The 12,500-nt window shown below is 53.9% G+C and overlaps 2 protein-coding genes across 2 annotated transcripts in view; one reads left to right on the forward strand and one right to left on the reverse strand.

The window, feature by feature from the left end:
- Nucleotides 1-5,357, forward strand: part of PTSG_11547 (TK/RTKB protein kinase) — a gene marked incomplete at its 3' end in the record, with an annotated part of 9,906 nt that extends 4,549 nt beyond the window's left edge. Inside the window, exons 11-23 of the mRNA XM_004998624.1 lie at nt 792-851; nt 1,078-1,197; nt 1,413-1,520; nt 1,703-1,888; nt 2,085-2,155; nt 2,364-2,478; nt 2,716-2,813; nt 3,043-3,119; nt 3,342-3,414; nt 3,643-3,719; nt 3,977-4,126; nt 4,383-4,508; nt 4,735-5,357. Coding sequence (XP_004998681.1) covers nt 792-851; nt 1,078-1,197; nt 1,413-1,520; nt 1,703-1,888; nt 2,085-2,155; nt 2,364-2,478; nt 2,716-2,813; nt 3,043-3,119; nt 3,342-3,414; nt 3,643-3,719; nt 3,977-4,126; nt 4,383-4,508; nt 4,735-5,357 — 1,884 coding nt within the window. The remainder of the gene's footprint in view (nt 1-791; nt 852-1,077; nt 1,198-1,412; nt 1,521-1,702; nt 1,889-2,084; nt 2,156-2,363; nt 2,479-2,715; nt 2,814-3,042; nt 3,120-3,341; nt 3,415-3,642; nt 3,720-3,976; nt 4,127-4,382; nt 4,509-4,734) is intronic.
- Nucleotides 5,358-6,072: 715 nt separating this feature from the next.
- PTSG_11548 (uncharacterized protein) overlaps nt 6,073-12,500 on the reverse strand; it is a gene marked incomplete at both ends in the record, with an annotated part of 8,411 nt that continues 1,983 nt past the window's right edge. Inside the window, 13 exons of the mRNA XM_004998625.1 lie at nt 6,073-6,152; nt 6,292-6,400; nt 6,554-6,638; nt 6,766-6,902; nt 7,175-7,213; nt 8,426-9,005; nt 9,123-9,561; nt 9,985-10,168; nt 10,474-10,588; nt 10,923-11,005; nt 11,743-11,832; nt 12,025-12,193; nt 12,360-12,457. Coding sequence (XP_004998682.1) covers nt 6,073-6,152; nt 6,292-6,400; nt 6,554-6,638; nt 6,766-6,902; nt 7,175-7,213; nt 8,426-9,005; nt 9,123-9,561; nt 9,985-10,168; nt 10,474-10,588; nt 10,923-11,005; nt 11,743-11,832; nt 12,025-12,193; nt 12,360-12,457 — 2,208 coding nt within the window. The remainder of the gene's footprint in view (nt 6,153-6,291; nt 6,401-6,553; nt 6,639-6,765; nt 6,903-7,174; nt 7,214-8,425; nt 9,006-9,122; nt 9,562-9,984; nt 10,169-10,473; nt 10,589-10,922; nt 11,006-11,742; nt 11,833-12,024; nt 12,194-12,359; nt 12,458-12,500) is intronic.

The raw sequence follows: 12,500 nt of genomic DNA on the forward strand, positions 1-12,500 counted from the left end.
TTTTTTTTAATCTTTCTTTTATAATTTGATCTGCATATTGTATCGGTTGCTGGCCTGTTGGTTTAATCGAGAGAAAAGAGGTGGAGATTACAGCGTGTTTGGTGTGTTGAAAAATACAGAAAAATATATTAGTATAAAAAAAGTGGGGCAAAACGATCTCATATTTTTCTCTAATTAATTGAGTCGAGGGTGGTATGTTTGCAAGAAGAAAGATTTTCTTCTGTCCGTGTCTATTTGTTATTGTAACTCATTAAACATTTACCGCTCCCATAGCCGTACTTGCCCCTCCTCTACATTTCAATAAATTTGAAAAAATAGTATGAGCAGGATTATTGGTCCCTGTCAATCTAGTATGGTGAATTATTACAAGCCAACAAAGAGACACACACACACACACACACACACACACACACACACACACACACACACACATGTACTGGTAGATTGTGTGCACGGGAGGGGGTGTGCTGGTGGATGGCCAGTGCACCACCACCGCCAGCTGTCAGGACGGCGTCATCACTGCTGAGGGCTGTGTGGTGCGTTATGCAATCGATATCATGCAAATCATGCAGTACGCTCCATGCAGCTCATGCATTGCTGGTGTGGAGGCGATGCGAAGGCTGACCTCTGTTGTTGTTTGAGGGATTGCAACACGTGTGATTGTGTTCCCGCGAGTCGTGTGGTGTCACTGCTCCCGTGTGCATGTACATGCGCGTGCACGTGTGTATGTCTTGTGCGCACATATCTGCTCTTATCCTCGCGTCCCTTCACATGTGTTTGTGTGTCATCAGAGCACCAACGGAACTTTGATTGGCGACGTCGTCTGTCCCAACGGCGGCAATCCCGTCCTGGTGCGCACACACACACACACTCACGCACGCACACGCACACACACACACACAGAGCGTGTTGCTTTGGGTTGACGCTGAAGTGCGTGTGTGTCTCGATTCATGCCTCTTGTTTTGTCAACGCACATGTCCCTTGTTGTGTTGGCGTCTAATGTGAACCAGTGGTGTTGCATCATCCCCACGAAAACTCACATTTCTTTTACATTCACACACATGTGTGCATGAGCAGGAGGGCGTGCGGTGGACATGCTACATCGAGCCGACGTGCAGTGATCCCAATGCGGAGTATCACCCAGAGTTTCAAGCGTGTATCGCAGACGCAAAGTCTGCATCGTCATCGACTGCTTCGGTGCGTGTGCTCTGCAAATTATGTCACAAGAGCGGGCAAGGGAGATTGTGTGTTTATGTGTATGAATGGATATGCATGTGTGTATGTGTGCATATGTGCGTGGGTGTGTGTGCGTATGTGTGCCCGCGCACGTGTCACTCTTATCCTCACCCTTCCTCGCGCTTCCCACGCCACATGTTTGCCACGCTGCGCTGTTTGATGCGGTCACGATGCAGTCGACGGTGTACATTGGCATTGGCGCCGGTGCTGGTGTTCTCATCCTCATCATCATCGCCCTCATCATCGTCCTCACGCGCCGCTCCGCTGGTGGAAAAGCAAAGAAGGTGCACGTCAGATGCGCTGCCATCCATTGCTATTGCCGTGATCATTGATGTTGTGATCATTGTTGTCATTGTAGTTGCTGCCCTCGTTCTTCATTACAGCCCACAAGGCGAACCATGCAACTCACACGCCAGCCTCACCCACCATTATCATCACCACCACCATCGTGGCCGCATTGGAGCAGAAGGGCGACATTGAGATGAGCTCGCTTGGCAGCGGGATGTGGGCCATTGACCGTCGTCGCATTCGTCTCGGCGACAAGCTCGGCAACGGCGCGTTTGGCGACGTGTTCAAGGCGTGGATCAGGAATCCGGGCACACACGAGGAGCGCACGTGCGCAGCGAAGACCCTCAAAGCCGGCGCACCCGAGGTGGGATGGGGTGTGGGGGGGGGCTGGACGGATGGTGGCGAATTGGGAAGGATGGAGGGAGGGGTGTCATGGACGGATGTACTGAGAGCTGGAAGAGTGGGTGTGTGGCTGCAGTTGTGACAGTAGCATGCGTTGTTGTAATGTAATTGTTCCTCATCTGTTATCTCGTTTTGTTGTGTCTGGCGACTGCGTGCAGCGCGAACAACGCGATTTTGAGCGTGAGATTGCGGTCATGAAGGAGATTGGGCCCCACCCCAACATCATCGGGTGAGGCTTGCGTTGTGTGCATGTATGTGCGTGCACATGTATGTGTGTGTGTCTGTGTGTGTCGTGTGTGTATGTGTGTGTTCGTGTCAAGTTCATTTCTATTTCGCCCTGATGTGTTGCATTTCTTGCGACCCCCCCCCCATCCTCACTCCCTCACATCTGCAACCATGTCCCCCCCCCCCACACACACACACCCTTCCACTGCCAGCATGATTGGCCACAGTACAGAGGCGGAGCCCCGCATGCTGCTTGTCGAGTTGGCCGAGCACGGCAACCTTCGCGATTATCTCAGGCGCTGCCGCTCGCACCGCGACCAACCCCAGGTGCTGATTGATGCATGTTGCTCGTTGATGATGACGAGGAGGTTGATGTTGTTGCTGCTGCTGTTGATGCTCTCGTTGATGCTGGTGTAATTGCCTTGTGAACATGCACTCGTCAGTCGTGCGCATGTGCGCGGACTTGTACTGTGCAGCTGTGCATGCTTGTATTTTCTGCAGTGCGCTGTGTGTTCAGTGCTGACCGCCACTGCTTGTTTCTTTCTCCCACCTCTACTGCTTCAGCGCCTGTCTGTTCCGGAAATGGTCGACTTTTGCCTCCAAATCGCAAACGGAATGGCGTTCCTCTCCTCCCGCAACGTCGTGCACCGCGATCTTGCCGCGTACGTTGTGTGTCTGTCTGTGTGTCTGTGTGTGTCTGTGTCTGTGTCTGTGTGTGTGTGTTTGTCTGTGTGTGTCTGTGGTGACGTTGAGCCCTCACCAGCAACGCGATGTGCTCGAGTTATTGCCATGCAGCCTCTCTCTGTCTCTCTCTCTCTCGCCCCCTGCCCTCTGTTTTTGTCAACGGCATGCAAAGAATGTCACATGTTGCTGCCGCTTCGCTTTTTACAGCCGCAACGTTCTTGTTGGCAAGAATCACAGCCTCAAAATCTCCGACTTTGGCCTCGCTCGCGAAATGGAGGAGGACAGTGAGTTTAACTCTTCGTGCTGCCTCTGCTGCTGCCATTGTTGCTGTTGTTGCTACTGCTGCTGCTCATGTTGCGACACAACACGCCCTGTTGACATCCATTGTGCATACGTCTACGTGAACCTGCTGACACTCCTTCAACTCGCGTTTTACCCTCAATCACACCTCTCACGCGAGTCATGTGACCCATCTCGACCAACCCCAAATCACTACCCACCCCCAGCGTATCATGCGACGGGGATGAAGCTTCCTGTCAAGTGGATGCCGCCTGAGGCCATTCGCGATCGCATCTTCACGTGAGCACCGCGTCGCCCATTCTCGTGCTTGCTATGCGTGCTTCGTGATGTGTGATGCTGTGTGTGTGTGTGTGTCTGTGTGTCTCTGTGTCTCTGTGTGTATGCAGTGACGTGCGTATGTTCGTTCGTATGTACTTGGCATGTTTGACGGCACATGGTGTCCTCCATTTTCCTGCTCGTCTCACTGCATCTTCGCTCATGTTTATGGATCTGTGTCTGCGATTGCAGCACCAAGGCGGATGTGTGGGCGTTTGGCGTGACCATGTGGGAAGTGTTTTCGCTCGGCGGCACACCATACCCAACACGTACGCCTAGCACAACAGGAACATACGATGATGATGCACTAAGCCATGCTTAGATGCATACATGCGTGTGTGTATCAGTGCTCATTTCGTTGAGATCGTCCGTGCTGCGTTGCTTGTCATACCCTTTTCTTCTTCTCTGTTCCTCTCCCATAACCACTCACCTCCTTCTTTCCCTCTCACTTCCATCACCACCATCACCACCATCACCATCACCATCATCAGACCCCCAATGGGCGCCTGCTGGATGTGCTCGAGAGCGGTGAGCGGCTGCATCGGGCCTAAGAACTCTCCGATTGAGATGTACAATCTCATGCTGCGCTGCTGGGAGGAGGATCCGGACAGGCGTCCGGACTTTGCTGATATTGTTGGCGAAATCACGCGCATCCGCGCCAACGGCTTTGCCTTGCGTGAGTCCTGCCGTGATAAACGCGTTTGCGTGTATGTGTGTGTCTGTGTCTGTCTGTGTCTGTCTGTCTGTGTGCCTGGCCTGTGTATGTGTGTGTTTACGCGTCCGACTTGCGTCGAGCGTAGCACAAACACAACGCATACTCGCACGTCTCTCGGTCTCTGTGCACTCACCCTCTCCACCTTCTTCAATCCTCTCTTCATCTTCCGTCTCCACACCGCCCCCTCCATACTCTTTGCTCCCTCCATCCGCTTCAGCTTCGGACGACGCCGACACGGGTGTTGGCAGCGACGAGTCGCTCTATGCGCAGATCAACTCTGCAGAAGAGGAGACGGGACTCAAGGCCGACAGGCGCGCTTCCCGCGTCGCATGGGAGCCAGAAGGTAGGATGGTTGTGGTGGTGGTGGTGGTGGTGTGCAAAGCGCTGCACTTTGTGCTGAGCGTGGTCAGCGTGTTGTCACCACACACACACACACACACACACACACACACACACACACACACACACACACACACACACACACACACACACACACACACACACACACACACACACACACTTACTCACTCGCGCAACACAAATCTTCCACGCGCAAATGAATGCTGCAGGTGTTGGGGCGTGGATGTCTGAGAGCGCATACGAGGTGCCTGATGGCGACGCTTACGAAGCACCGGACAGCCACGACAGAGCCTATGACCACGCTGCAAACAGGAAGGAGCGCTTGTATGAGGTGCCGGTCTCCAGCAACGCGTCGTCCACCTACGATGCCGTCACCCGCCACCCAGACAAGCAGGCTCCCAACGTGTACGACAACATCGCCAGTGGCAAAGATCAGTACGAGCCCGAGTACGACGTGGTGGAGACAGAGGCGCGTACGCACATCAACACCGTGTACAGCAACGCAGGTGCCGGCCAGCCCAAGAAGCCAGCCATCAACCTGCTCACTGGTCAAGTCATTGCCCCTTCAAGCACAAGCGCGTCGTCTTCAACACCAGCCACATCCTCCGCCAAGTCTGCTGCCCGCGCGGATGGGTTCTCGCCAAACCCAATCTACCCAGCACGCAGCCACGGCGGTGGTGATGGCACTGGGCGTGTTGGCGTCGTGTCACGGACCAGTCTCCGTGTTGACCGCGGCCCACGCCGCCTGCAGAGCCGCGTCATCATGCAGGGCGATGATGGTGATGATGATGACGGCATGCGCGACTTTGACGAGGAAGAACTGGAGGCATGAGGGTCAACTTGGCTCACAACATGAAGATACATTGGCATGACGATGCACACCACTGTGACCAACACAACATGCCTTTGTTTGTCGGCCTTGCTGATGCTCCACTTCCTCGTGTGTTTTCCACAACGTTCTCGTTTTCACAGCCCACCCCTGCTCCAACACCTACGCTCATAACCTCTGCTTCTGCTGCTCACGCACGCACACGTGTGTGTGTGTGTGTGTGTGTGTGTGTGTGTGTGATGGTCGACACCTCTGATTGTGTTTCCGCGTTCGCACATCACATCCTGTCGCTTCCCAGCGCTGCCTCTGTGTGTTTTGTTTGTTTGTTCCCTTTTTCGTACGATGTCTCCCTTTCGTCTTGCATGCGTGTTATCCGTTCTCTGTCCAGTCTCCTGCCGTCGCTTTTCCAAGCGGACGGCGCGTTTCAACAGCACCCTTGACACACCCATACACACACCTATGCCAACACGCTCAATGGCAGGTCGTTCGTATATTCGTATCATGTCAGTTATTCGTGGCAGCCCATAACAAGAGGGGTGAGATGGGCGTGGTGCGTCGGTACCACGTTGCATATCACATACACACGCACACGCACACACACACACGCACGCACGCACGCACACACACACACACACACACACACACACACACACACACACACACACACACACACACACACACACACACACACACACACACACACATGGCTGCCGTTGTGTCATTTGGGTGGTGGAGAGAAGAAACCGCGAATGTCCTTGGAGGTTTTGGCCGCTTCGCGCAGTGCGCGCTGAGAGCGGTCTGAGCCAGAAGCGAAGGTGGGAGGGCGGGGTATGAATAAGGGTAGGTGCATGTCATAACCGGACTCTCGAAAACCAACACACACTCACTCGCTCACACACTCACACACTCACACACTCACTCGCACACACGCACGTACTCTTGGCGAGCTTCTTCGTTTCCTTGTCGTGACACGGCGTGCAGAGAGTACGATAGTTTGACAAGTCACATTCACCGCCGCCTTCGCAGACGGGGATAATGTGATCTGCCTGCCAGAATTGGCGTGTGTGAATATGTGTGCGATGATTTATGTGTGTGTGTGTGTGCGATTATTTGTGTGTGTGTGTGTGTGTGTGTGTGTGTGTGTGTGTGTGTGTGTGTGTGTGTGTGTGCCATTTGGAAAGGTAAACTCGCGGCACCACTGTTCTCCATACACACTGGATGAGTGGCCTTACTTGGCTGTGCTGAGCGTGTTGAACGCAGTGGAGGACAGAACAGCTTTCCGCGCTTGTGGAGACGCTGAAGACACACAAATGTGTGTAAACAAGGGAGAGAGCGCACAAAAGAAATGATGAGTGCTTCAAACACGGCACGAAACCACTGCAACGATTCCAATCACCGTACAGCAACACACACATGACGTGTGATGTGATGTGACCCACCGAGAGCGCGCACGTGCTTGTACAGTGCGTGTGCATCGACGCGGCAGAGCTGGCAGACGCCGCCTTCCAATTCAAGCAACCGCCGCCGAACCGCACCGCCACTGCCCGTCTATTGAGGGGTTGGATGTGCACACGTGCATATGTATGCGTGCATATGTATGCGTGCGCGTCAATGTGTGTGCGTGTGTTCGAAGATGTTGGCAGGTGTGAGTGCGAGATTGCCTGTCCACATGTGCGCGCTTGCCACTGTTTTGTAAGACAAACACCTGGCACAAGCAGTTTCACATCGCGCGCGCGCCTCCACAAGCGCCATCAAAACACACACACACACACACAGAAATACCCACACACACAGAAATACCCACACACACACAGAAATACCTCCCCCCCCCCCCCCACACACACACACACAAACACACACTCTCTCTCTTGTCTCACCTGCACGCTGAACTGTTCCCAGCATTCATGGGAGCAAAATCGCTGCTCGAGCGTACTGTCCTGTTGTTGCGGGATGGGTGTCTTGCAAAACCTATTTTTCGCACCAGAAGCAAGTGGACACGCACTGTCAGCACAACGACGGCCCCACGCGCATCACACAGCCACAAGTGCACACATAACACACGCAACACACCTGCATTCAATGGTGCGTGGCTGGTCATCGCCATCACCACTCGCTGGCTTTGCTGTGCGTCTCGCTGCTGCTTTTGTTGTTCTCTTTGAAACTGCTGTGGACTTTGCCCTTCTTTGTTCATGCTTTGAAGGCGTCAGTGCATCGAATGCGCACCCGAGTCCGACATCACGAGCCCGCGACAGTCGTGGTGTCACCGGCGACGTCGTTGATGGTCCTGGTGCCTGGGATTGGTTCGGGTTTGCGTTCTGCGCATGCTCACTGCCTTCATCACCAGCATCACCTTCATCACCCTCACCAACGTCATCGCCAATATCACCAACGTCATCATGAGCGGCATGCTGGTCGTCCTCGCCTTCAGAATCGCTGTTCAGCCACCGCACGTCTCGTTGATGTGCAACAGCTGGTGCTGATGATACAAGTGCAGACGTTCGCGTGTTTGCCGTGCGGCCTGTGGTGCGTGGATGCGTGTTGCGCATGCCCCTGACTGTGTTATCGTCATCATCATCAGCATCTTCTTCGTCTGAACTACACAGGACAAGATCTGGCGACCGCTCTCGTGAATACTGCACGTCATCATCACCAGCATCACCATCACCACCAATACCAACATCAACACCACCATCATCCTTGTCATCATTATCACCGAGAAGAATCACAGGTGAAAATGCATCGATAGCTGCTGCTGGTGTTGCTGGTGCTGTTGCCTGCGAGCGAGTGGGTGTTCGCGCTGCCCGATGCGTTCTTCTTCTTGCTTTTCCAGCAGTCACAACAGGTACCGCTCCTGTTTCGACCTCAATGGTTCCACCTTGACCTTCCACGCCATCTGCATCGTCTTCATCGTCACTCTCATCGTCCAGCAGCACGCTTGCATTCAATCCCACAGCTGCCGATGCGTGTCTCGATTGCTGCTTAACTGGTACCTCTTGCGCAGCGCTATGTGCGCGGGTGCTGCTGGTGAGCGCACCCGTGCTCCTTCTGCCCGCCTTGTCGCTCCTCTTCACCGGGGTGCAAAACTGGTGCAGCGTTGGTGTTGCTGGCTTCGTGCTGCGTTTCCGCCGTGCTTGTTCTGGAGCAGACCCAAACGCAGTCGGCGACGTGAACCGGGTCGTGCTGCCGCCTGGTGTCACTGCACCACCACTGCCACCACTGCCTGCACTCTTACTCCGAACCAATGTGGAGATTGAGCCACCACTCGTGGTACTGCCACTCATCATCGCACGTGCCCGTTCCAGGCCCGTCTTCACATCTGGCATGACGATGTTTGCAATCGTCTTCTGCTGAATCGGACGGAGGCTCCGGTATTCCCGCAAGAAGTACGCAATCTCCGGCTGCGCGTGCGGTGATTTCACCATTGCAGGGAGAGCATCCATGTTGCCGTGAACAAAGTCCTGTGGGTGAAAGTTGACATGGAGCGGTTTCCCTTCGCGATTGTACAACCAAACGCGGCCCGTGTGTGCACTCATGCAAAACTGGAACCGGCTCATGCCAGGCGGATTGCTGGGTGACGGGGCCACGCTCCCGCCGCGCATGTTTGCCGCGTCAACCGCAGTTGACCGGTTGGTGCCGCTGCCAATGGTGCTGCTGCTGGCGGTGGCGCCGGTGGTGATGTGAGTAGCTGTAGAACTGCCGATGTTGACGTTGTTGGTGTTTCGGGATCGGCGTTGCAGCTGCACAAAGGCAGCGGGCGAGAAAGGTGACACATCATCACCATCAACACCGCCATCATGACCATCGCCACGGCCATTCTTGTTCCTCTTCACACCGCTGGTGCCATTACTGGGGCGCTGTGCTTCGTTCGCACCGGGTGACGATGGTGGTGATGACACTGGCGACAACCGTGCTGCACTGCTCTCGCGCGCATCACTACTGTGGCTGCTGTTTCTGGTTCGTTGACGTGGACGAGCTGAGCCGCACATGCTGCACCTCTTCTTTGCGGATGGCGCATTGCGATACGTGCACGCTGTGCACGCCCACATCGCTCCGGGTGTAGCGTTCGCCGCTGGTGTCGTCGCTGTTGTAGACGTGGATGAGGTGGTCGATGGTGATGTTGATGATGATGATAGTGGCGGATCGTGCGTGGCAGCAGCGCGGGTGGGACTGAAGAAGAGGCGCAAATCGTTCTTCTGTGTGATGGGCGCTGTGCCTGCGCTTGCCATCAGATATGCAGATGAACTGGTCCATGCAGCTGCAAGGCCACTCCCTTCCTGCGAAGCATCAGCACCACCACCACCATCATCATCACCGCCACCATCACCACGGGTGCTGCTGGTGCGACGAAAACCACTGTCTTCATCGTCGTCGTCGTCGTCGTCCTCAATCTCATCCGTGTCCATCTCTTGGCTCGAGTGCTTCCGCGCAGCATCCGCTGCAACCGCGAATACATGTGTGAGTGTGTGTGTGTGCGTGCGAAGAGAAGGTGAGGAGGGCACACGTGCGATTCAAACAAGTTGGTACATCATGCACGCGAGAGAAGCGACATGCGACCTCGCTCTGTAGCACCGTCCCGACACCACTACACCGACAACATTAATCTCGGCCACCACCTCCACCTCAAACGCACCCAAGCTCTTGTCCGCGCGTGATTTGTTTGCAACGAGGCGAGATCTCTCTCCGTTGAGAGTTGTGCTCACGACACCGACTTTGCGTGAGAGTGTGGACCAGAGAATATCATCAAGCGTGTTTGGTGCAACAAGGTAGTGAATGTTGACAGATGTGTCTGTTTGTCCGATGCGGTGTGCCCGATCCTGCACGTGGTCATTGAGCCATGTGTGTATGTGTGTGTGGATGTGTGTATGTGTGTGTATGTGTGTATGTGTGTGTATGTGTGTGTATGTGTGTGTGTGTGTAGTGGGAATGTATGGAAGAGGAGACAAGATAAGCTGTTGCTCCAAAGAACGTGCACCGCGTCAAGATTCTGTCCACAAACACACACACACACACACACACACACACACACACACACAGACACACACACACACACACGCACGCACGAGATGCAGCTGCAACCAACAACGAACCGACCAGCCCTACGAGCAGTCAAAGCGCACACCTCGGCCTGTTCGATGATTCCCGGTGTCCAGTGCAGTTCAGCGAAGACAACAGTGGATGCGGCCGTGAGCGTGATCCCCTGTGATGCAGCCAGCAGACTCAGGATTGCAACGCGGCTGGAAAATGGGGGCGGGGGTTGACAGTGACAGACGGATGAGGGTGATAATGGAGAATGAATGAATGTAGTCATGAGGAATGAGGTGTGAGGACTGACGAGACATGGACAAGTGCAGACACGTCGGCGACTGCGAAGCACACATGCTTGTTGCGGTGGTTGCTTCATGTGTCCGAGTACATTGGAGACACACACACACACACTCACGCACACACACACACTCACTGACGCGCGCGTAAGCTCATGCACACACACACACACACACACACTGATGCACTTGTAAGCACGCGTAAGCGCATGCACATTAGTGTTCGCGTGCAAAGTTGTCGCCTCACCAGCGGTTGCTTGCCTGAAACTTCTTCACCATATCGTGTCGCTCGTGCACAGGCGTTTCGCCAACAATCATAATGTACTCCACCTGCAAGCATGGAAGCACGTGTGTGTGTGTGTGTGTGCATTTGTGTGAGTTCGTGACAGGAAACACGTGAGTCCATGTGTGCTGGACGTGAGTGTGGGTGTCGTCAGCGTCACGACTGAGCGGTAGACACGTGTATGGTTGATGTGAAGTGACGACAACAACAACAACTTAAACAACATCGCCAGGACTTTAGCGTCCCCGAACGATAATCTAGTGCAAATTACAGCCTGGCTTTCTGCTCTGGCGAGGAGCTGGTATCAGTCCGAGCTACATTGACTTTTCATATGAGTAATGCCGATCAAGTTATCTGATACGAAAAGACTTTAACATTATCTTCTACCAACCGCCGGAGTTCGTGTACGACTAACTAGAAGGGATTGCTCAGGGGAGGGAGTAGTCCTTGTCACCTCTCAACTTACTGTCGCAGATTCGGTGTTTATAAACACATCCTTAAGCCACAATTGGCGGAGCCGCGTGGGATCTTGCATGGTGCGATTGCACGCTTTGGCCGAGCCAACAACAACAACAACAACAACAACAACAACAACAACAACAACAACTTAAACAACAACAACAACAACAACAACAACAACAACAACAACGACAACAACAACAACAACAACAACAACAACAACAACAACAACAACAACAACAACAACAACAACAACAACAACAACAACAACAACAACAACAACAACAACAACAACAACAACAACAGTGTTGTGGTATCAACCCACCCCTTGTGACGCCACTGCTTCCTCAAGCGCCTTGAGCATGTTCAGGTGATATGCAAACACAAGAAACTTCCCGCCAGCATCGCACATGCCCTGCAAGCGTGAACATATGAATGAGGAGACGGGAACAAACATGAGCACAACACAACAAAACGAGACACTGATGGTGGTGCCAGGAGAAAGGTCCTGCCACACACCACCTTCAAGGGTGCATAAGTACCATGCATACGCGCAAATGCATGCAATCGCAAACGAATGACTGTTTGCCTTGATGTATTCCTTGACCGAGTCCATCTTGGCGGTTGATGTGTCATGAAAGAGCGATTGCAGGAGCCTATGGCTCTCAAACTGCTGTGTGTTTGGGTCTGAATCCAAACGTTTCAATTCGTTGAAGCCGGCCTCCAGCAGCTTGCACAACTTCTTGTTCGTCACCTCCACAGTCACGCGCTGTCGTCTGTGTGTGTGTGTGCGTGTGCGTGCGCGTGTGTGTTTGTGCACACGTGGGGTGGGTGTTCACGAGGGAGCAAGCATGCGTACGTGCGAGTCAATTCCAGCAGCAATCGAGGCGAAAGAATAAGAGCAAGATTGATATGACAACTGAGCCAGGGTTGTGCTCGCACCGCTTTGGGGGCAGCTGACTCAGCACATCCTTCTTCAGGCGCCGGATCATAATTCCCGATCGCAATCGCGCGTGCAGCTCGTCCAGGTTGGATGCGCCCTGATCACGCACCGTGGGTCAGAGGCGTGAGGGTTGGCATGTG

The sequence above is a fragment of the Salpingoeca rosetta genome (genome assembly GCF_000188695.1).
Source record: "Salpingoeca rosetta unplaced genomic scaffold supercont1.1, whole genome shotgun sequence".
NCBI classification, from domain to species: domain Eukaryota; class Choanoflagellata; order Craspedida; family Salpingoecidae; genus Salpingoeca; species Salpingoeca rosetta.